Source organism: Trachurus japonicus, chromosome 4 (genome assembly GCF_045865225.1).
Source record: "Trachurus japonicus isolate A0001 chromosome 4, Traja_1.0".
Taxonomy (NCBI): domain Eukaryota; kingdom Metazoa; phylum Chordata; class Actinopteri; order Carangiformes; family Carangidae; genus Trachurus; species Trachurus japonicus.
In genome coordinates, this window is record NC_140910.1 from 15,047,511 (window position 1) to 15,071,072 (window position 23,562).

At 41.4% G+C, this 23,562-nt stretch overlaps 2 protein-coding genes across 5 annotated transcripts; one reads left to right on the forward strand and one right to left on the reverse strand.

Moving 5' to 3' along the window:
- The first annotated feature begins 3 nt into the window (after positions 1-3).
- On the forward strand, positions 4-21,545 carry tpm4a (tropomyosin 4a). 4 transcript variants are annotated; one of them, XM_085774243.1, is made up of 9 exons: positions 4-339; positions 2,113-2,238; positions 15,514-15,647; positions 15,874-15,991; positions 16,646-16,716; positions 16,806-16,881; positions 17,983-18,045; positions 18,468-18,537; positions 20,127-21,545. In XM_085774243.1, exons 1-9 carry the CDS (start codon positions 226-228, stop codon positions 20,207-20,209), a joined length of 855 nt encoding a protein of 284 aa, XP_085630369.1. In that variant the 5' UTR covers positions 4-225; the 3' UTR covers positions 20,210-21,545. The 4 variants fall into 4 exon arrangements, with proteins under 4 accessions (XP_085630369.1, XP_085630368.1, XP_085630371.1 ...); XM_085774242.1 differs by lacking the exon at positions 20,127-21,545 and adding an exon at positions 19,263-19,498; XM_085774245.1 differs by lacking the exons at positions 4-339; positions 2,113-2,238 and adding an exon at positions 6,356-6,944.
- Positions 21,317-22,884, reverse strand: LOC146988665 (small ribosomal subunit protein eS27-like). The gene is made up of 4 exons (XM_085774247.1): positions 22,740-22,884; positions 22,222-22,330; positions 22,017-22,127; positions 21,317-21,918 (listed from the first exon to the last, which is right to left on the reverse strand). Exons 1-4 carry the CDS (start codon positions 22,743-22,745, stop codon positions 21,890-21,892), a joined length of 255 nt encoding a protein of 84 aa, XP_085630373.1. The 5' UTR covers positions 22,746-22,884; the 3' UTR covers positions 21,317-21,889.
- Positions 22,885-23,562: the final 678 nt, after the last annotated feature.

The following is a 23,562-nucleotide window of genomic DNA, read 5'->3' on the forward strand; positions in this document are numbered from 1 at the left end:
TCCATCTCTGTTCACAGCTCTCTCTGTCTCACTCCCTCTGTCTCTCCCTTTCTGTCTGTCTCTATCTCTCTCTGCTTCTCTGCAGCTTTGTTGGACCTCAGCTCTCGCCGGTGCTGAACCTCCTGTATCTCACCGCAACAAGACACGGGACACATAAGACTTGAGCTTTTGAAGCTGCTGCTTTTTTAACCATCTCAGAGAGGAAAATACAACCCAACAGTCACCATGGAGGCCATCAAGAAGAAGATGCAGATGCTGAAACTGGACAAGGAGAACGCCATCGACCGGGCAGAGCAGGCAGAGACGGACAAGAAGGCAGCAGAGGACAAATGCAAACAGGTGAGGATGAAAGAGCAGGACAGACGGATGGAGATGAGTCAGTGATGAGGGCCGTTACAGTGTCAGTGTACAAGTTCTCCTTATGAACAGGCATGAAGAAGCAAAATGTCAAATGAAATAGAGAAAAAATAAAATGTAGGTATAAGAATATTGGTCAAACAAACACAATGTAAAAGATTTTGGTGAAAGTGTTTACAATCATTGGCTATTGTAAAATAAAAAAATGTTCTATGTAAAAGAAAATATGAGTTGTAAAACAAGTCTGCATGCTTTCCCTTTAAGGCTTTTCGATTTATCCAGTTCTTACCACAGTGATACCATACCAGAAATACCTTTAAAGGAACTGTGTAAACACTTCTCACATTTATTTATACTACATTCCTCACAGCTAATTCACGGTTTCACTCGAGTAGTATCAGAGTCCTACTAAGATGTGCTCCACAGAGGGACTTTGTTGGATTTTTTCCCATTGTGGGATCTGGTTGGTAAATTTAACAAATGTTTGTGACAGTATGTGAAACACAAACACACACCAGACACACACACACACACACACCCCCGCCACTCCTTAAAAGGCCAGGCAACGCACTAAAGATAAGCCCTTAAAAAATTGATTGATTTGTGTTAGATAATTATGTCGAGTTATAACTAAAATACATTATCAAATGACAAAAACAAACCCAACCATCCCAGCAACGTTTCATCATTGCTGCGCAAAACTGATGAGAAGATGCCACCTGAGCCAAGTACACACCACACACAAAGCACAAGTAACACACAGCAAAACTGAAAGAGCTGCATTTGGGAACAATAGGTCGGTATTAAAGCTGTTTATAGTGAGAGCACCAAGAGTAAACCCCACACCTTTGTATGGAGGTAAGCTACTGGCCAGTTCAGGTCAGGAGACCACCCAGGGTCAGGATTTGGTCTTTAGGGAGGAGAGAAGTGATGACATCCGTCCCTCCGGGGCCAGTTTAAAGAGAGTTAATGGAGCAACTGTCTGAGTGCACGTCTGTCATAAAGCCAATTTGACTGGTGCGTCCGTCACACAGGAGTCAACACACACGTATGATAAAAATGCAAATGGTTACATGCAGCCATACAGATGGGAGCTTGAACACACACATATAGACATAGACATGCATACACACAAACAGTATGCCCATGGACCCAGGCGCCTGGTTGTTCTGACTGATAACAGCTGTATTTTTAGACACCAGGACAGAATGACAGTGTGGAATTCAGTGGGATTATCAGAAGTGCTTCGTGGGCTCAGAGGGGAACACTGATTAGGGGGGACACTTAGCCCTGTGAGTGTGTATGCATGTGTGTGTGTGTGTGTGTGTGTGTGTGTGCGAAAGAGAGAGAGAGAGAGGATTAGGCTCTGCATACTGGGGTTCTTGTCATGAGAGACTGATAGTAAACCATTAGCATTTAAACGTTCCCAAACATCATAAACAGAATTAGACTCCCAAATCAGCCACAGCTGCTTTATCAGTAGCTGGAATTGAAACACCTTGGCTTTAGTGCCACCCCACTGGACTGGGCCAAAATACAAACACACTGAAAACACACTACAAACAAACCATAAGCAGTGAAATGCCAATTCCTTGCTTGTCATTATCATCAGCCTGTTTCAGCTGAATGAAAACAGTGTTAAATGAGTAGAATAGATTGTAGGAATAAATGAAGAAATGAGCCAGGTGGAGACTCTGAACAAAGACAGTGTGTAGGCTACTGTGTACTGTGGACTGACCATGTTTCATGTTGTAGCTGGAGGACGAACTGATGGATCTCCAGAAGAAGATGAAGCAGACAGAGGATGAACTGGACAAATTCTCTGAGGGCCTGAAAGAAGCTCAGGAGAAACTGGAACTGTCTGAGAAGACAGCTGCAGATGTGAGTGAAGGGCCACACTTGTACATATGCACACACAGGGGGTCGGGTCAACTGAGTTTCACCTCACTTGACTGAAACTGTGACATGAAACGATCCGTAATGTGATAATAATGTAGTCATGTGATAATTTCCTTTGAATCCTTAGCAAGTGTCTGGATATTATTGAGAGGCTGCTGCTCTTACCATTAATTACCTCCTTTTTCCAACTTTGACGCACACGCACGCACGCACGCACGCACACACACACACACACACACACACACACACACACACACACACACACGTTGCCATAGCATTACCAAAAACTAGGGCCCATTATTCCACAGCTGGACAATTTCTAAGCCAGCACCAGCTGTGAGTTTACTTTGATCCACTGTGAAACGTTTGGAGCACTTCAGAGACTGTTACATTCCTGTGCAGCCACTCCTGAAAGATGAGCACACGGATAAACTGTAACCATCATCATCATCATCATCATCATCATCATCATCATCATCATCATCATCATCACTGTTAACTTAACCATCTTCAAACCTTTAGTCCGAAATTCCAGTTTGCCTTTTATCTTTTGCTTTTCATGCATTTATAAATTTGCCCTAATTTTAGACTTTCTTTCTTCGTTCTCATCTTATGCTACTGCCCTGCTACATTTCAAAAGGAAATATTATAGCCTACTTTTTACACGACCATGCATTGTTATTCATTTAATCTATCACAATATCGCTCCACTATATTATGTAATCCCCCGATAAAATGCATGTGTGCACTTAGGTGGAAAGTGAGTAGCCTACTTTTGATGCTATGAATATATTCACTTTAACATATTTTCATATATTGAAGAGTTGTCCACTGATTTAGCATTGCACTCATCAGATTCAAGAGAATCTAAAATCAATCGGCTGAACCTGAGATATCATCTGTTTATTCAAGGCATTCCCTGTCAAACTTGGTGCGTACATTACGCCTACCCACAATGCAATTCAACTGTGTTATGCTAGGAGCAGCTAATGTAGCAAATGGCTTTTTCACATGCATGTTGGCCTGAAAACTAAATATCAGAGTAGTTCAGGACTGTTACCTGTAATGGACTCATTGTCTGCTGTTGGATTAGTAGTTTAACTTCTACTTCTATTATTTTTCCCACCACTGTGCCTGAGATGACTGTGTCGTCTCATTCAGATCCAAACAAGTTGTCAAGTGTTTGAGAATACAGTATTTGTGTGTAAACAGATCATTCATTTCAGTAAAAAGACAGCTCTTCTGAGACTAATCAGCTGCCATCTGAGGAAAAAATATCATTTTTTAGATTGTTTGCAAAACCGCAAATCGCAGCAGTGTCAGAGGTGGCTTCATGTGTGCACATCAATGTGTGATTGCTTGTATGTGTCTGTGTTTGTGTGTGTGGAAGAGAAAGAGAAAGAGAGAGAGAGAGAGAGAGAGAGAGAGAGAGAGATTGAAAGAGAGCGTTTGTCAGTGAAATTACATTTATAATAACCCCAGATAAAATCCAGTAAGTCATTCCAATGAGATTACAAAAAAAACAGAGAAAGAGTAAGCATAAAAAAAAAAACCTCCCCCATGCAGCTTCCACCAAGATGTGGTATTGTTTGAGCATTGTGGAGGATATCCCTGGGAAATGCAGTGTTGTACTACACACAAAGGGAAGGGAAGTTGTCTGACATAAAGACACAGTCGAAGGCTGAGACACGCTGGATTATCCTCACATGGTGATTAAATAAACTCTGAGAATAGTTCTGAGAAACCTCACATGCAAAGTGGGTCAAGTGGGCCCCTGGAAAAAACGTAGTTGTTGAAGTTATGAGGTTTGAGAGTAGGTGTAGCTTCCACTCCTGTGTGTGCTGGAGTAGATAGAAAGTTTAGTCAAGAATAGACCTTCACTACAACCTGTTTACAGAGAAGTCCCTCGAATTGACACCAACTTTTCCAGCTAGTAAAGCTGTTCTGATGCACGTCCATGAATTCCCCTCCACATGTCACTTATTAGAGGCAGCAGTCAAGTCATTACACAACTGAATTCACACAGAGAGCAGAGATTGGAAACCTGGAGGGGGCTGGGAAAGCAGAACAGTGAGCCAAAGACCCCAACAAGCAAGTAGCCTAGCTATGATTCACAAAGAACAACCTCTACATGGGCTAGTGGTGCTGATATTTAGGTCATCACAGTTCACTGCCGGCTCCACTGGTTGGACAAAGCGTCTGTCTTTGGGCCACAGTATTAGCACACAGGATATAAAGGATGAAGGTGGCACCATGTAGACGTAATGCAGGTGTTGATAACGACTTTCACCACAGCAACAGTTACTGTTTTCGGGGAAGGCTGGCCTGACTGTAGTGGCTGGACCGGCAGAGAAAGCAGAGAGCAGGCAAGCAGGCAGGAGGGGTGGGGGGGTGGGGGGGCTCTGGTATGTGAGGAATGTAGCCAAGGCAAACAGAAAGCCCCACACTCCTGTGTCTAATGAAATCAATGCTTCTAGCTTTTCCGGTGCAAGGGGTAAATCAGAGACTCAATCAACAGATGAACAGCCGGACTGAATTTGAGCTGAACCTGAACTTAGATCTGCTGGCCCGCTGGCCCGTCCCCCCTCGCCGTCCACCACATCCATGTCCCAGGGCCGATTACAGGGAACAATGAGGGTAAACACGGGCAGGGCTGAAGCATGAAAGATGGAGCATAAATCTGATTTACACACACACACAATGGTCATCATCTGTGGGCAGGAATAGATGATCTTTGTTTACCTACTCCAAAACAAACTCTGACACAGTTCCTCAAAATAGAAAAATGTATGATGAATGAATTGTAAACGTGAAGATCAATGACAGCGGGTTTCCCCAGAGGTTAATAAACATAGTTCCTGGACATATTGGTCAGTTTGGGGCATGTTGAGATGTGTAGCTATAATGTTTCATTTATTCATTCCTCAAATGTAAAAATCCTGGACACTGAAATAATGACCTCACGAGACATATGCCTGGAAAACAGGTTATGCATTCTTACAATGCTTGAAATAACAACAGTTTAAGAAAACTCACCTGGATGAATTTAAGAGGACTATTTTTTTAACCCCATTAAGAAATGATAATACTGTAATAATGAGAAAACGCACATAAGCATTCATCACAGCCAGAATAACAAGCTTTTTGTTGTTATTTTGTCAGGTAAATTAGTCACTTACCTGACTAATGTTTTTTTTTTAATACTAAATATAAGTTTCATATCTCACCTCTCAAGTCACCAAACAAGAGTCTAAGTCGAGACCCCATTTACCTGAGTCATCAAAGGTTGAGATGGTGCTTAACTTTGGCAAAAAGCTGAGATACAAATAAAAACATAAACGGTCTATATTAAATACAAAAGACACATTCTGTCGAGTTTTCTTTAAAAAAATGTTTTACTGCATGACCCAATAGTCAAAAGATTCATTGACAAGCATGCACACAACAAAATTCTATAGTCTCCAACGTCCAAATCCTCCTGGACTTGAATACACTGTTGCCATAATATTGGTATTTTAGATTTTGAAAAATCAGATATCGCTACATTGTAATTTTGTTTACATAAAAACATTTCTGTCAAGGTTTCCTTTGATAGTGATTAAAGAAATATAAGCTCTTGGTTGGTTTAACCAAGATATGAATTTACCCCTTTATATTTAAATTATATTCAGCTATAACCCCCCCACACACACACACACACACACATATTTCCAGTATTTGGCCTGGAAATAGACAAAATATTTTTAGAAAAGCCAAGAAAAGGAACAGAGATTCATTTTTGCAACCCAAAATCCTCACTCTCACTTTAGAACATGAAACAGCCTGAATGGAGAAATATTTATATCATATTGTTGTGCAAGGTGGACACTTTAAGTTTATCTCAGTGTGTAATATCGAAACTGTGAGGACTGCACCTTTACAATACTGAAAGTATTTTCCTCCTTTTTTCCCCATTGCAAGTCAGTGATCAGCTTCAACACACACACAAACACACACAGAGACATACGCGCACGCTCACGCCCCGCCCCCTCTGACCTCATCCCGTCCCGACCATCTTTCTCTCTCTTTCTCTCCTCCTCCTCCTCCTCCTCCTCCCGGCACAGTCTGGCGCTCTCCGCTCTCCGCTCTCCTCACCGCGCAGCTTCACCAAACCTCCTCCTCAAACTCAAAGCGTCCGGACCAAAAAGCTGCCACATTGCTGGGGACAACTTTCCAACGCTGCTCATGAACTTTACATTCCCGCTGCCCAGGAGAAACATTGGGACAACACCTGGACACTCTTACTTCCTGGTTATATAACTTTTTGTTGCACTTGAACGAATCCTTTACATTCCCAAAGACTTTGGCCCCGGACGGAGATCCATTTTCTTCTTTTTTTAAAAAAGGAACAACGATCAAAGTCGTTTTCTTTTCTTGATCATAGTATTACTCTGAATAGACCAAACAAATAGGAGGCGTTATTTTTGCACAATCCCAAAGCAGTCTTAACTGGGTGTGTGTCTTATATAGGTGTATTTTTTTACGTGTAGTCTTAAATTAAGTAACAAACAGTCAGGATGGCAGGTATGAACTCTCTGGATGCTGTGAAGAGGAAGATTCAGTGTTTGCAGCAGCAGGCCGACGAGGCAGAGGACCGGGCTCAGGTCCTACAGAGAGAGCTGGACGGTGAACGGGAGCTCCGAGAGAAAGTGAGACAATCAAACCCTCTCTTTTATTTCTTCTCCTCCTAGCTCTGTCTCTCTCTCCCTCTCTTCCTGTTCTATAATCGCCCTCTGTGTCGTTTCTCTGGCTCGTTAAACTCGTGTTAACTTCTTCACATTCAACTCACAGCCTGTGAAAAGTATGTGGCTCATGTCATTGATTCATTCGCGGGCGTGATTGTGCCACAATGCAAGGCGTTGGTCTGTAATGAAAAAAAGAAGAAGTTTGGATTCCTGCAGGTCTGTGCGCATGCGCACTGAAGTTACAGGCCGCTGTAAAAACTGCTGAGAATAATGTGCACTACCACGTAGACAGCAGCATTGGACCTTTTGTGCAAAATTGAATTTAACTATTAGACTCAATGAGAAAATGAGTTTTTATAGATCCAAATCATGCCTTTGCTTATTTTATTATTCTAACTACTATTCAGCTGTTAGAGCTGCCAGCATTCAGATTAATAGGCTGATATCTTTTTTTCCCCCTCTAGTCAAATTGACTTTTCACACTCTTGATGACTTGCTCAGTGGCACTTCAGCAGGCTGGAGGTTTGCCAGCAGCAGCTGTATGCTTGAGGGTCTAACCACTGTGCCTCACAGACGATAGGAAAATAGAGGGCACAGTATGCTTACCCTGTTATTAGGAAGTCAAAGGCCCGTACTACTAAAAAAACGCCCTCTCAAACTCGAGCTGAAACAATTAGTCATTGAATTGATTAGTGGGTTAACTGAAGATTTATAGGCAACAATTATGGCCATTAGTTAATAATCACTTGAGATTTATTTTAAGCCACAATGGCACAGAAATAACTGGTTCCAGCTTCTGTTCCAACTGAATATCTGTTGGTTGTTGGTTTGACAAAATATTTGTTGGTTGTTGGTTTGAAGACGTCACTGTGGGCTTGAGGAAGTTTGATGGACATTTCCTTTTGCTACTTGGGCGCACCCCAAGACCAAGACCAAGTTGTGAATGACTGGATAATGAATGGATAAATAACCATAGTTGCAGCACCGTTAAGTGTTTACATTTCAGCACTTATTATCAGTAGCCGTTGCACAACCATGGCGGTGATTACCACAAGTCATTACTGAAGTTCCACAAATGTGTCATTTCACAAACGACACTCATAGATGTGTTGTAAGTGACTCATCTGCGTCTTCTGAGCCTGCGCCCAGCTCAGTCACCTGTCTGTCTCTTGACTCTACCCACATCCGAGTTTTACGGCCTCATAGAGAAAAGGCTGAGACTGGTGGAGGAAAACTGCTTAGTAGCACAGATAGGTAACAGTCTTGACTCGTTTCACATGTTGCTTTATGGCACACGGTGCCATGTCCTTTGCATAGTAGCTGGTTAATGACAGGACAGAAGTAGAAAGATTCAAGGAGAGTGGGAGGGGAAGGTGTGGCTGTAAAGATATGGCAGCTGAGATGATGAAAGGAGCAGGCCTGCTGCACCACTAACCCCCTTTGTTACAGGCTGCCTATTAGGTAACATGGCACCTTTTCAATTTGACAACTGGGCGTTCGCTCAGCTTATGCATAATCATTCTGATGTCATCATGTATACTGACATCTGTAACACACTAATCATTATTTTGAAATACTTACAATGTGTAACTTGACTTAACTTGACTTAACTTGACTAATGGGATGTTTTCTTCTTCTTCAATCATATATCTGAATATATCTGTCTTACCTGCGGCCATGAACTAAATCAGGAGCATTAAAGTGGGGACAGTAGATGGGATAGTAAGTTACACACCTCAAGTTGCTCTCTGGTGGTGTATGAGGTTATTGTGTCATTTCCTGTCACATGTAAGGCTGAAGGTAACACTACATGTACTGTAGTAACACCTTCATGTTTGTAGTCAACAGTGATTTCAACATTAGACTGTTCTTAAAGTGATGTACACACCATTTTTGAAGCATGCTACAAAGTTTAGCAGACATCACCTTTTAGGTGTTAAGTCACCAATAGTAACACTTAAATATAACTGCCCTGATTTATCATTTATAAGCAGCACATACCAAATTGTATATTACCAAATGCAAAGCATGTATAAGGACATTGTATAAGTCACTTGTCATCTCTTCATATATCAGTATCCTGTATCCAGATGCTTCAGAGTTAAAGTTGTCCACAACTCCATCAATATGTTTTTTTAAAGACCTTATACTTACATAAAACAACATTATAACATCTTATAAATGTATTAAAGATGTGTGTACTGCTTGTTAATGCTACACATAATGGTATGAAACTGCCCCTATAAGCCCTGATGTGTTAAAGCAGCTTCAGCTGTCACACATCTCGCTCTGTGTGTGCTCAAAGTAAAACAGAGCGCTGTGTTTGTGTGTCAGCGTTGCTGTGGTCCCATATGTGAACAATTAGGCCAACCTGGAGTTATTCCTTGGCACAAAAACTCTTTCATAGGATCATGGGGAGATCAAAACAGGAATCTTGCTGAGTGTGTTAAGGTAATGAATCATTGTTTGAAAATGCAGCAGTAACAGAAAAAACAACACTTGGCTGCATCTCTTACAAAAAAATGCAAAGTAATTGTTTTGTGTTATTTCGAAAGTGGTTTTAACGCCTCTTGAGACGCTACTCAGCTGCTCAGTAACGCTTAAAGGCTCTGTCAGATTACAAAGACATGACATAGCCTAGTCTTCAAACACTTGTTTGACCTGCTTAGATGTGTTTTATTTACGGCAATTATTCTCAATGAGCTGTTCACTTTTCATAGTGCTCACAGCAGTCATAGAGTTATATTGCATGGTGGTTGAAGGTTCAGAGGTGAGAATCAGGCCAAAGATCATTTGTACTTCTTTCACAGCCCCGAGAGCCTTGTCAATAACACAGAAAAACCAAATTACCTGCTTTTTAAGTTTAAATGATGTTTAAATGATGATTTCACATGTGTGATAAACATACATAGAATACCTGAAAACATGATTCATTAAACAACAGAAATAAAACATTTAAAGCACAGAATCATAAGCCTAAAAGTATGTATTTCCTTTTCTATCTGTGCTCGTGTTGTCATCAGACAACATGACAGTTTCCATAGTGATGTTTAGTGTTAACAACATAACTGCAGAAATACAGTTTGCGGTTTACCAAGCCACGTCTAAAAGCGGATTAAAAAGGGAAGTGGGACTCTAACCTTCTCCAAAGCACAAGCTTCGGGAAGACTGTCCCTCCCAGGATGTTGTCTGCCGACTCTGCTCCAGCACTTCCTGTGCTTCTACTCCAAGCACTTCCTGTCCCTGAGCTCCAGCCCTGATCAACAGGAAGATTAGTGTGAGGTGGACTTTATGTTTCTAAAGTAGTTAAGGATCATTTCAATAAGTGGTGTACAAGTTTAGTGGAACTTTGTTACAAAAAAAGTTTCTCCACAAAAGTTCACTTTAAGTTTGTCTTCGAAAGACACAATGAAGTTGTTCTACACACCTAACAGCTGTACTCATTTTACACTGCTTAGCCTACATCTCATTATAGGTAATTACAGGTTGTGATTTATAAATAGTGCATACCAAGTTGTCAAAACCAACTTGAAGGTATCATCTGTTTGCTGACTTGTGTGCTCAGCGAGCTTGAAAGTTTTCTCCTCCAACAGTCAAACAGTTGGGTGGAAAGAATTACTTCCTGGTGTCACTGTTTTCTTTGGACCTTCTCCCTGGGAATAGCTCAACTTTCCAGATATAACTGCCACATGTGGACACTTTTTGGCAGTCGTTGGCATTCAGGGGAACACTTCCATGTTACTGGCTTGTGGCTTCGCTGGCCAAGGTTGTGGGTTGTAGCTCCAGCGAGGAGCAGAATATATTTGCACAGTCTGCGCTATGACAGCTAAATTAGCTATAATGTCATTAAGTAGCGTTCAGAGAGTGGAAATGAGCAGCACAGAGAAGTGTGTGAACCATCTCAAATCCAACACATTTGTTTGTGAATGCATGCAAACCTCAGTGAGACGGTTTTAGGATGGCTGCATCTGTTAGCAAGTTCGTACTAGTGCTGGAGAGTGGAAATGGAATTCATTTAGCCTGAAAGAACCGTATAAACTTTTATTGGAAGGATGTTTACTTGACCTGTGGGTAGTTAAATCCCCTGCCCTCTATTTGTCCAGTGACCACACAATTTAACACCTTTTCTGTTTTTTCTAAAAAAAAATATAATTAAGATTAATGTGAACTGTCTGAACACTGAAATGTTTACTACCTGACGTACTTTGTAGATTCCTGTATGTCATTTGACAAACTGGTTTCAGTCCCTGTCAGTGTAAGACATATCAGTTTTACTATGCTGGTGCTTTCAAGCCTCAAACAAGCTGAAGACCAACGTAGAGGTCATAATACTGCAGAAAAATGCAAACAGACTACATTTCGCACAGAGAAAGAACTCATTGTGATGCTTGTCTGGAAGTTTAATGACCTTCTTTTTTACATATCATACTTCATGACAGCCTTGCTTGTGCTGGATGCAGACGTCTTTGCATGCCAGACCTGTATGGGAAAAGATTACACACTCTGACAGACACACATTCACATTGAAAGTAGCGAGCAGAAGTGTCAGGAATAACTTCCCCTGAACCCCAACAGCATTGTGCAGCTCATTAGCCCACTGCCCTGGAATCAGCCAGTAATTAGATTCCTCTTTCACTTGTCCTTGATCTTGTCTCTAATACATGTAATACACTCAGGTATGTCTTAAGCCAGTCCCACTAGGGCTGTGCTGTATCTTCAAGTCACATTGTGGACTGTTTACTGTGTGGAGAAGCAACCGAACATTACTGTAAGTAGTCCAGCAGTGACAGAGAGGTCAGTTAAATAGCACATTATAATGACGGGTCCTGTATTTCACCATAGTGTAGCTGAAAATGGCTCATGTTAAAGAAATAGCTCGACATATTTGGAAGTGCACTTTTGCTCTCTTGTATGCACAGTAAATATGAACCTGCAGCCAGAAGCCAGCTGTAGCTTATCTTAGAATAAAGGCAGGAAACACAGAGGAAACAGCTAGCATGTCTCAGTATAGTGACCTCTAAAGCTCACAATCTACAAGTTATATCAAGTTTTTAGAAAATGACAGTGTGGTTTTACAAACGATGATAGGAATTTTATGTTAGGTCATACCACAACCTCCATTCTGTCCATTTTACACTTTGATTTTTGTACAGATGAATCCAGCAACATATCTGTTGATACATGATCCTGAGAGGTTGCTACTGCTTCCCCATGTCTCCAGTCTTTATGGTGGTATGAGACAAAGAAAATGTTATTTACCAAGGCTGGTCAAGAGTAACTATTAAGTAGCCATCAATTAATGGAATACCATTTACCTGTTAGAAAGCTCTGGTGTTACATATTACAACTAGCTTGATAACACAGCAGCTCCAGTATCTTTTACTTCTTAGTGTGTGTGTGTGTGTGTGTGTGTGTGTGTGTGTGTGTGTGTGTGCTCACTGCCACAATCATACTGATACTCCAACACAAACCTTCTCCATAGTTTGTTTTACCATATAAGGGAGTTGTGTGTCCCTGGCAGCCGGGGAATGCAAAGTGGGTGCTAAAGGAAGAGGCATGGCCAGAGAGAGAGAGAGAGAGAGAGAGAGAATATACCGGCTCTGAAAGAAAGAACAGTCAAAGGGAGGAAATGAAAGGATGTCGGGCTGCTGACTTCCTGTCACCTTTTTCAAGATCCTCATTTATAAAGTCACGCTTGTATCTATTCTTGTAGTCAAGTGGCTCCATTTAGTAGTTCTCATCCCCTCCTTAACATTACAGTAGCTTTGATTATTTTCTGGACAAGAGCTGAGAATACTTTTAAAACAACATTTCTGTCCTTTTAACACTGGTTAACTGATTTTCTGAAGCTGCAGAGGGAGGGAGTATTTTCAGCAGCACCTTCGAGATTCACAGGAAGAGCTCTAGTCTTCTTTGGTCATGGCTCAGTGAATTAGAGGCATGAGAGCATGCTCTGTACTAACTGTACCCACCCTTTTTTTTTTTAAACGTGACACCAGTCTGTCTTTGTCGATAAGGGAATCCCCCCCCCCACAGTGATTGTGAAAATCTGATGCCAGATAAAACCAGGTAGCACACATTTGATTGTGAGCATAGATAGTACATGACCACCATGAGCTCAGACCTTAGTTTCTGTGTTTGTGTGTTGCTTAACAACAAACATTTTACTGGCAGGAAACTAGCTGGTTGCTAACTGGTAATTATGTGAGTCTGTGTGTGTGTGAGGCAGAGATTGACAGAATAAGAGTGTCTGTTTGCATGTTTGCAGAGTTTGTGTGTGTGTGCGCGCATCTGGAAGTGCATTACAGAATCTGATGTGCCAGTGTAGCTGACCTAAAGCTCATGAATAGGATGTTTGTTTGTGTGCAGACGGTATTCTTCACAGCATATTGCTTCACTCACAGGACTCAGGAAGTAACTATATCTGTTATTTCAGGGTCTGGTTTAATTCTGTTCATCGTTTCTCACCAGCCAGATCTAGTGTTGACAGACGCAGACCTGCGCAGAGGACATCGCTGATGAGATTTCAAGCTGCTTTCGACCGATTTATGACTTTTTATTCATTCGGTGTTGGGTTAGGTTTTCCTATGTCAAATGCTGGTTGTTTTAAGACACGTCAACGCTAGTTCAACAGACATTTCCTGTCTCATATCAGCGGCCTTCCCTGGCAGCTCTGGGTGTAGTAGGGCAGGACCTGGGAGAGGGCGAGAAAGAATTAAGGGAGGGGTGGGTGAGTGAGAGAGAGAGAGAGAGAGAGAGAGGGGGGTGGGTGGGGGTGGAAAGACTGACTGGCCAGTCAGCAGTCTAACATGACATGAAAATGACATGGAGAAAATGCAAAAAATTAGACAGCGGCCAGTGCCAGCTGCCAACAAGCAGGAAACCATTCCTTCATTTCCTGAAATATTGAGTCCACGACAGAATGGGAGAGAGGCCTAGATGGGCGTCTATTTAAAACAGACCTAACTCTTTTCCAACGGACTCTCTGCTTCTCAATGGCGGTCCTTTTTGCAGTTTTCAGTGGGTTTATTGCCAATTGTGTACCAGAGTGACTCCCCCACCTGTAAACTGACTGTTGATCTGACTTCTGGACTGACTGGCTAGCTAATGAGTCACTGACCTACTAACTGCTGCTGCCTCGCAACTGTGCACAGAATAATGCCGGTTTTGAAGAAATCCTCAGCTGCTTCATTTTAGGAATAGGGAGTAAACTTTGCGTGAGCACTCTGGGCATTGACTGAATGGTTCACCATTGTAACACCACTTTGTGCAGTTATGTCGTGCTTTCTGGTCGTAAACTTAAGTCTCTTTGTGTTGTGACTTTTGTATGAAAACAGAGCTGGGCTGGTTTTCACTTTGAATGTGGCTCCCTAGGAGGTAGTGGCTGGATAAACTCCCTGGCCAGCAGAGAGGAAATGCCTGTATTTTTTGTCTGTTTGCTTTCTTTTTCCTCTCTCTGCCTTTGTTTACCAAGGGCAGATGAGAAGAAGCCCATTTGTCATCCCCACTTTGCCCCAGTTCTACATTCACAGTCCCCCGGAAATTGAGTTTTTGCAAGCATTTCATTGAGATCTAAAGTCCAGCGATCTTCAGACATTAAGAAGGATTACACCCTGCAGCCAGACTCAGCAGTTAGTTCTTGTGTTTCATCAGAGGCCTTTTATTACAGGTAGGCTCTGCCTCTGTATAAGATCCTCCGAGGACCCCCAGCTGGAAGTGAATATATTTTCATGCACTTGCAGTCAGATTTCCTGTAGAATCCCGAGGAGGGATGGCGTTGAATATTTTTTGTAGCTGCCTCTTTTCCAACAAAAGCATCTGTATAGCTTCTGGTAACTGATTTCTAAAGAAGAAGCGCATTAAATTAACATAAAAAAAACCACTGATGTTGCTGTTCTCCTCATTAACTACTTTTGAATGTGATGTTATAACATTTGATTTCAATTTTTGTGTATTTCTTTTACACACACACATTTGGGAGAAAGTCTGTATCATTAAAGGTTTATTAAAAGTTTCTAGTTGTTGTTGATGGAGTCTTTTGATCCTATCATTTAGTGGAGACTCACTGACGTGCTCCCTGTGACTCCCAGACTGACTTTGATCTCTTATTTTCCTCACTCTCCTTCACCATGCTCCTGCAGAGACATTAGCAGACATTAAGAAGAAGAAACTTAAACTAGTTGAAAGCATTTCTTTAATTCCTTCGAGTGGACTTTGCTTAATAAAACAGTAGCGCAGTGATTTGTGTGCTCAAGTTTAACAGTTTGTGCTGGGCAAACAGTCTACAGGTTGGTGTTCATCTTCTCTGTCAGGCTGTTCCTCCTTCTGTTCATAGTTTCTGTCTGGCTACAAGATTTTTCTCTTGCCCCCCAAATGCCCTCTTTGTGACTCTCTTCCCCTCTCTTCCTGTTTTAAGGAGGACAACAGGGGGAGGATGGGAAGATCAGTTTGGATGATTTAAAGCTGAATGAATGAATGACTGAAATTCTCTCTCCTCCCCTTTTCTCCCCCCCCCTCTCTCTCTCTCCTTCAGGCGGAGGGTGATGTAGCAGCTCTGAACCGTAGGATCCAGCTGGTGGAGGAGGAGTTGGACCGAGCCCAGGAGAGGCTGGCCACAGCACTGCAAAAATTGGAGGAGGCAGAGAAGGCTGCAGATGAGAGCGAGAGGTCAGTACAGGTCACCTTACACCAGCATCCACCGTGGATGGACTTTTAGACATGTGGTTTAATTTCAACTAATCTGGATGGGAATTTTGATTACCGCAATTTATTACATGTGAGATGGTGTTTTACATATTTCATCGCAACCGCCCATCTTTGACAAAATAAACAATGTGAGTGCCTACTTGTATGTCTGTGTGGAGTCATTGACTTCTCCCTCTTGTTCATTCAGAGGCATGAAGGTGATCGAGAACCGAGCAATGAAGGACGAGGAGAAGATGGAGATCCAGGAGATGCAGCTGAAGGAGGCCAAACACATCGCAGAGGAGGCTGACCGTAAATATGAGGAGGTGAGCAAGAAAAACCGACATCCCCTAAAATGAGGTGCACTTAAAGCAGATATCAGTGGAATGTTTTTGTTAATATAAGTCCTAAATAGTCCTATTTTCCGTCAGCAATCACTTACATGAAGTATTTCAGCCTAAACACGAGTCTCTCCGTCACTCTGCTCTGCTGTAACCCGAGGAGAAAATTTTCCTTGTGGGATACAAGTGTTATCCAATGAGGGGAGAGAACGGCATGAAGGGCTGTGTGTGCAGCCAAGGGATGCGCGTGAATGTGGTGACGTAGCACGAGGACCAATTGATGCCTGACAAGGGCGGGGGCTGCTAACTCATGGTGCGTTCAAGGAAACTCGTACTTTGTGTTTTTCCTTCCTGTGAAGTCATACCAGTTCGATCTGGTACGAGTTCACGGGTCGGAAGTTACGAGTGGCCGTTATAGGGAACTTTCACAGACAACAGGACGGTAAAAACACGAGCTACGGGTTACCTGGAACGCTACCAAGTCGTAGTTGTGACTTGAAGCTGTAACTTACGGTTTCAAAAGCCTGCCTTGAACACAGCATTAGCCGATACGGCCGTGCCGATGATATCTGCTTTAACTAGACTGACATTTTTAGTCCAAAAAATGTTTCCTAAAAAACCTCAAATTTTTCACCCCAGGTGGCTCGTAAGCTGGTGATCCTGGAAGGAGAGCTGGAGAGAGCTGAGGAGAGGGCCGAGCTCTCAGAATGGTAAAAATAACATAAATAAATATACACACTTCCCCTCAAGCATTTTTCATCCATTAAAACCAAACATTTGTCCATGTTTATCTCCACAGTAAAGCCAGTGATCTGGAGGAGGAGCTGAAAAATGTGACCAACAACCTAAAGTCCCTAGAAGCCCAGTCTGAGAAGGTGAGGGTCATGTTGTGAATTAATATTTCTGTCAAGGGAGGGGAGGGGGGGTTTCCACACAGTGAAACATGCACCATACCCCAGCAAACTTTCATTTTCTACCCAGTAATATGCAAGAAAAACATTATGTCAGCCCTGCGTGCAGGACTAGCCACATATGAGGAAAACCCACTAGTCTACCAAGTTATGAGGCATTCACTGACTCTGGCAATAATTCTCTCTGCCCAAAGCCAGTGTTTTTTTTATTCAGTGTGCATCAGTGGTAAGACATCTTTTTGCACAATGCATGAAGTTAAGACAAAGCTTACACACTGGGTTGTTTTCATTCTTCTTCACAAACACACACAAACAAACAACCTAAATATATACAACAGTATATTCTGAACACCAGGTCTGGAAACTAGTATGTGCTCATTTCCGCCTCCCCATAACCTATCATTTGGGCTGCTCTCGTTGCTCAGTGGTCAGTAATTATAGTCAGTGCGGAGGGACACCACATCGCCAAAGTATTGTTTCAATCTACCTTCATGATAGTTGTGTATCAACAGGCCGTACTTACAAACCTAGCCTTTTAGTTTCCCCTCAGGTTGTTTAGATGAAAACCGGAATGCTTCAGGGGTGAAAGATTGAACCTCCTTCACTGTTTATAGATATGTTTGTAATAGTGCATGACAAATTAACCACAGAACCACTGTTATTTAGAGTTAATGGCCACATAATCGGTTTTAGCATTTGTGTACTAGCAGCTGGTAGAGAAACCTGCAGTACATTCCTCTCCGGGCACAGACAGGCAACATGACAGCAGGCCAGACTCGCCACATGACTGCTCTTCTTTAGCAAATCTGCCCTGGCTTTGTTCGGTCAGGCCTGCTATGGTTGGCATCACCGCCAAACTTGTTCCCGGGCCAGACCAACACCTCACCCTGTTTTTGTGCAACAGCCTCCATTTTTACATATAATTCCTGAAAGGGAGCGGCTCTTTAACTCAGTTATGATTATTATCTTTGGATGATAGTGAGCGAGCGGTGAAAGCATGTGTGAGCATGTATTTGTGTCTCCGCCTCTAATTAGATCAAATGATTTATTTGTGTGTGTCAACAGTACTCGGAAAAAGAGGACAAGTACGAGGAGGAGATCAAAGTTCTGACTGACAAACTGAAGGAGGTGAGAATCAGAAAGATTTCATAAAGAAAGCGTGTACTGCATGTATTTACGGTAATGTGTTTACAGTAAAACAAAAATATGCCACACATTTATTAAGATGCTTTTTTTTGATAATGTGAAATTGTGTATTCCAAATGAATAACCTGACCTGGGGCCTTTACTGCATGTCATCTCCCTACATTTCCTATCCTCATTTCCTGTATACATTTTTTTAAAAGACAGAATTAACTAAAAATAATCAACTTCCGTCAAGCCCATTTTTTCTACACATGGATTGGTTATTTTTTCGTTTATCTGGTGATTTTAGCTTCTTATAATTCATTTTATCATCTTAATATGTTCATGCATTCAAAACCTAAAGGTAACTATGTCATGTTTATGCTCCTGAGCACTGTGTGACATCCTGTGTGTTTTCCTCTCAGGCTGAAACCCGTGCAGAGTTTGCAGAGAGGACAGTGGCCAAACTGGAAAAATCCATTGATGACCTGGAAGGTAGGAGAGCAACACTCTTTGTAGAAAAAAAATGTTGGGTGATTTGCTCCACTTTGCACCAACTTGACACAAAGACAGATATAATAAAGTTAGCCGTGTAAGGCCCAAGGTTACGTTTATTGTCAATAAATTAGGATATTTGATTGTTGATGCACCAGAATCAGATAGTTTTGCAGAGTTTTCTGTAGGCCAGAGGCGAGCTAATCATAATAGGGCCAACATCTTACTGCAGGAACACACAATGATATAGTTCAGTTTAACATGGATCCCAGAAGGGGTGTCCTATTTCATCATCACTGGAAATATCAGCGGAAAGGAAAGGGTTCCCTGCCAAACCTATGGAAAGTCCTTACCTAAGACAAGCTTATAAAATACCCTTGTTTCTGAAGGACAACTACTGCATGTCAGCCATGTTGCAGAGAGGACAGACTGTTTTTAGATCTGCACTATTTAGTTGTTGGACCACAGGCAGCTGAGTTTATGGAATTACATTCGGAGTTCACCCAGCAAAAGAACTGCACACATAATTAGATGTGCATCATTCTTTCTTCCAAGCCATTTCTGCATCTTTAAAAAGCCTGACCTATTTTGTTTTTGTCTTCTCCTTCCTCCCTCTGCTCCTTTTCCCTCCATCTGTCTCTCATTCTTGTCCTGCTTTTCGGCTTGTTTGTGTCGCTGCTGTCCTTGACACCTGCCTGCACTTCCTGTCGCCCTCTGACCTCCAGATGAATTGTACGCTCAGAAGCTGAAGTACAAGGCCATTAGTGAGGAGCTGGACCATGCCCTCAATGACATGACATCTCTGTAGATGCTCTGACTTCTCCGTTGCTCTGTGCCTTTCACTTCCCTTTTCCTGTCTTCCTCTGAATGTTTGGACTCATTGTCTTCTCTGTGGGTTATATGTGCCTTCACTCCGGCTTACTATGCAAAAGAAGTAATTAAAACATCTTTTTCTTTCCTACTTTGCAGCTCATGTCTCTGTTCTTGATTCGCCATGCTAGCATATAGTAGCTTGATGTTAACTAGAATAGTACATTTGAATCTATAGTTGTATGTTGTGCAATTAGTTGTCACTTTACATTGTCCATCTGATTAGCAGATACACAAGGTGAGCTCCTCTGGTTTTGGTGTGAATTAATGCAACTTCCAAACCCCTTAGACCCCTCCCCTTTAAAAAGAAAATCTAAATCTAACAATTTTTTGGTAGTTCCTGATCTTATAAAGCCAGGTATATCCATAAAGTCATGCTGATATCAACAAGGTAGCATCTAATACAATACAATGACTGACTCCACGGTATTGTACACAAGTCCTCTAAGAAGTCCATACACGGTGTTTTACTAACAGTATCTTAGTCAGTCAGTAGATCTTGCATGGAAGACACTGCAGTGTGGTTGATTTTTCTTTGCATGCAGCACAACTTAACCAAAGTAGTTATGCAAAACGTCTTTCCAGTAAAACAGTTCTCTGTGCAGTATTTTACGGTATGCTATAAAGCAGAATGAATTAGCATGACAGTATGTTAGTGATGGCAGTGTTATTCCCTGACCGTCGAGGGTTCACCATGTCACTTTTCTTCCCGTCTCCAGAGAAATTATCACATGCCAAAGAGGAGAATCTGGGCATGCACCAAGTCCTGGACCAGACCCTGCAGGAACTGAACAGCTTATAAACACACAGAGAGGAAACTGGAGAGGATGAGATCGTCATGTAACATTCCATTAAATGTTCGACTCCATTCCACATTTCGAGCTGTAAAATCTTTATTCCCCCACATAAAAGGGGATTAACTTAATGCTTGTCCCTTGATGTTTTTTTTTTCTAAGGCACAACTTTTTTTTTCTTCTTCTTCTTAAGATGGGAGGTCATTTTGAAACCATCACTTTTTTTTTTTTTTTTTTTTTTTAATCTCGAGCTGTGATTACAGAAATAATTTTTGACCACTCATTTTGTAAGAACTGGCAATTAATACACCCAAAGAAACAGATTTGGTCATTCAACCACTCACACCGGCTCAATTTTACATTTTATGTGCACATACATTAAGCCTCTGTCTGATTATATTAATACACAGGCTACAGATGGTATTGGGTTTCTCTCAGTCTACTTTTGGCTCTGAAGTGCCACCCAGTGGTGATATGAAGTCATTCAACAGTTGTTTTTCCGATCATGCTGTAACGCCTGAGCAGGCTACAAGTTGACGGACATTCGGCTCTTGTGTCTCAGCAGTGTCCTGAATCTGTCTCTATACAGCAAGATGCAGGTGTCCTTAATGGAAAGGTTTTATTCATGAATAAATAAATAAAGCAAGGCACATGTTGCTCAGTCACAGTAGGCTTCTACATTTACTTACAAAGTAACGCCTCCTCTGGCTGATCATCCTGAAGCTGACATGTTCAAGCTGCGTAGCTGCGCAGATTATTTTGTGCATCATCATTATTCTTCTCTTTGTCTTGTGGGAGACTGTGCAGAAACTGAGAGCTGAGTATGTACAGTATCTAGGCCATGAGGTGAATATCTGATCTGTACTACCTTTCCTTAAGCATTACCTGATCTCCACCTTCTGCATCATTGCCAACAACATGCCATAATGTAGCCAAAACTTACTAGATTTACAATATATTGTATAACATGAGTGAGCTAAACCCCAAACCACTGGAAGCTCAGTTAGGTTTCGCCAACCATGGATACTTATTGTATATAGTAGAATAATGTTAGGTATTTGAGAAGTTGTATTGTTTGATTTTTTTTTTTTTTTTTCCTTTTTTGGGAGGGGGGGTTTGTTTCATTTTCACCACTTATTTTTTGCCAGGGGAACTCTCAAAGACCAAAGAACACACATAAGACGGACAATAAATTCTTTTAAAAATTTATTTTTTTTGTGATGGTCATCATGATTTCATCTGGTGCCAGGGCCAAGAAAAGCGCCTCACATTTAATCGAGGCCATTTTGGAATATTTCATTCATCACCCCCCTCTATGTCAATCTAATAAATGTTTTACAGAAATTATGACTCCTTTGTTTTTTGTGCATTATGATGACTACAAAACATTATTAACAATACTCTACATCAAGTGCTTTATGGCATCATTATGACATACTTAGGCCTACAATAAAATCTGAGCATATGTCAATCAAAACTCATAGAGCCCTGCTCCATCCCATTAAACCCAACAAAGGGAATCAAATTTAACGCTCCATCATACAGATACAGATGGAGGCAATTTCTCTGCCAAGAATATTTCCTGAAGGGTGCAAACAGCCACACTTTTAATCATGGAGTGTAGACCCATACTCAGTTATCCATGGTTCACATAACTGCCTGTGATGAATGTCCAGGTCGATTTCTCCTCAGGAATATTTCCGTCTGAAGGCGCAGCCTAGATAAGCAAAAGTTAAAAAAAAAAATACATATATCAGTATTTCATTGTAAAATTGAAATGAATATTATATTATATATATCATACACTTTTCTCACCAGCAGTTAGTCTGCATTTCCCTCCTTTTGGCTGACAGAGGATGAGAGAGCAGCCCCCACAAGGCACCACTGTCTGGGCATGGCTGAAGATAGTGGTGATCTTATAACAGCCTGAAGAGCATTTAAAAGAAAAAAAATTAATAAATCACAAAATCATTTGTGATAAAATGAGATGTGTGGGGCACAGGTGGTGCACAGTTATTACCTATGCATTTAACATCCATGAAGTAAGAGTTGGGGCTCTGCACCAGCCTCTTCTTCTTGTGTCGTCTCCTCTCCTCTGTGAAGCTGGGCTGCATCAGATCCTTAGCCAACTGCAGTGGAGAGCACATCACGATTTCAACATTTGTCATTTAAAACAGTGTGAATAACTTCATTTTATTCACATATTCATACAGGACAGTTGTATTGTTGAATTGAATTGGTTATGCCCTAATGCCCCCTACTGTCAGATAAATGAACAGCTGGTTAGAGCAGGTACACAGACATGTCCAGGCAAGTCCGAGCATCTTCATAACAGACAGCTCTACCTGTGCACTGACTGTTGGCAATTGTTTATTAAATAACCTTGGTCCCACTATACATAGGCTACATCCCACAACTGACAAATACATCTTTACTTTATAACATAAGGTTTAATAGTTTATATCTATTCCAGCAGCTTTCTGTCAAACTAGAACTAGAAAAATCACATATACATCACATATAATAATGTCCACTTACAGGCATTTTGCTCTAATCAGTCTCAACCTCTCGTCCAAGATGAAAACAACCAAGTAAAGCGTGATTTGAAGAAGATCGTCTGAACAAAGTCTCAGTCAGAGGGTTTGTTGATGAATGTTGATCATCAAGTAGCCTACAGTCAGGACACGGAGTAGGCGGGGTCGGGGGAGGAGCCACAGGGCTACACTGTCAACTTTAACAAATTTAACAATAAAAATGAGATTCTTAAAAATGTTAAGTCAACTTATTTGCACCATATACAATTTGTGTGTATTAAATATGTGATATATCACATGGTTAACTAAAACATGTTTTGATAATGTTTGATCTTTTAATCCCCTTATAATCAAACATCAAGACACATAGCCTACTTATTAAAATATCTCACAATGATGAGGACATTAATCCAAAAGAAAAATTCAGGCCTCTGGACTTGATCCATAGATAGATAGATAGATAGATAGATAGATAGATAGATAGATAGATAGATAGATAGATAGATAGATAGATAGATAGATAGATAGATAGATAGATAGATAGATAGATAGATAGATAGATAGATAGATAGATAGATAGATAGATGGCAGATGACTTTTCAACTACTTCAATTAATGATGATGGGGTCTGCTCTGTACCATCCTGCACCAAACAAAACCTATTATGTCCGATCCAACATATATAAGCTGGTATTGCTGGTGTGTTATTTGTTATTTAAACCGCAAGTTTAGCCAAATGACTTCCTGAGCCTCTCTGAAGAGAGCCTGGTGATGTGATGCGAGGCTACTTCCTGAGGAGGTGTGAGTGGCCATGGGTCTGAATGTGT

What these genes read in the sequence shown, in the direction of transcription:
- tpm4a (XM_085774243.1), top strand. Translation starts at nt 226, where the DNA reads ATGGAGGCCATCAAGAAGAAGATGCAGATGCTGAAACTGGACAAGGAG. An exon ending in GCTGCAGATGAGAGCGAGAG is followed by an intron (nt 15,648 to 15,873) that starts GTCAGTACAGGT and finishes TTGTTCATTCAG; the next exon opens with AGGCATGAAGGTGATCGAGA. An exon ending in TAGAAGCCCAGTCTGAGAAG is followed by an intron (nt 16,882 to 17,982) that starts GTGAGGGTCATG and finishes GTGTGTCAACAG; the next exon opens with TACTCGGAAAAAGAGGACAA.
- LOC146988665 (XM_085774247.1), bottom strand. An exon ending in CATGGATGTTAAATGCATAG is followed by an intron (nt 22,128 to 22,221) that starts GTAATAACTGTG and finishes AATGCTCTTCAG; the next exon opens with GCTGTTATAAGATCACCACT. An exon ending in GAAATGCAGACTAACTGCTG is followed by an intron (nt 21,919 to 22,016) that starts GTGAGAAAAGTG and finishes TTGCTTATCTAG; the next exon opens with GCTGCGCCTTCAGACGGAAA.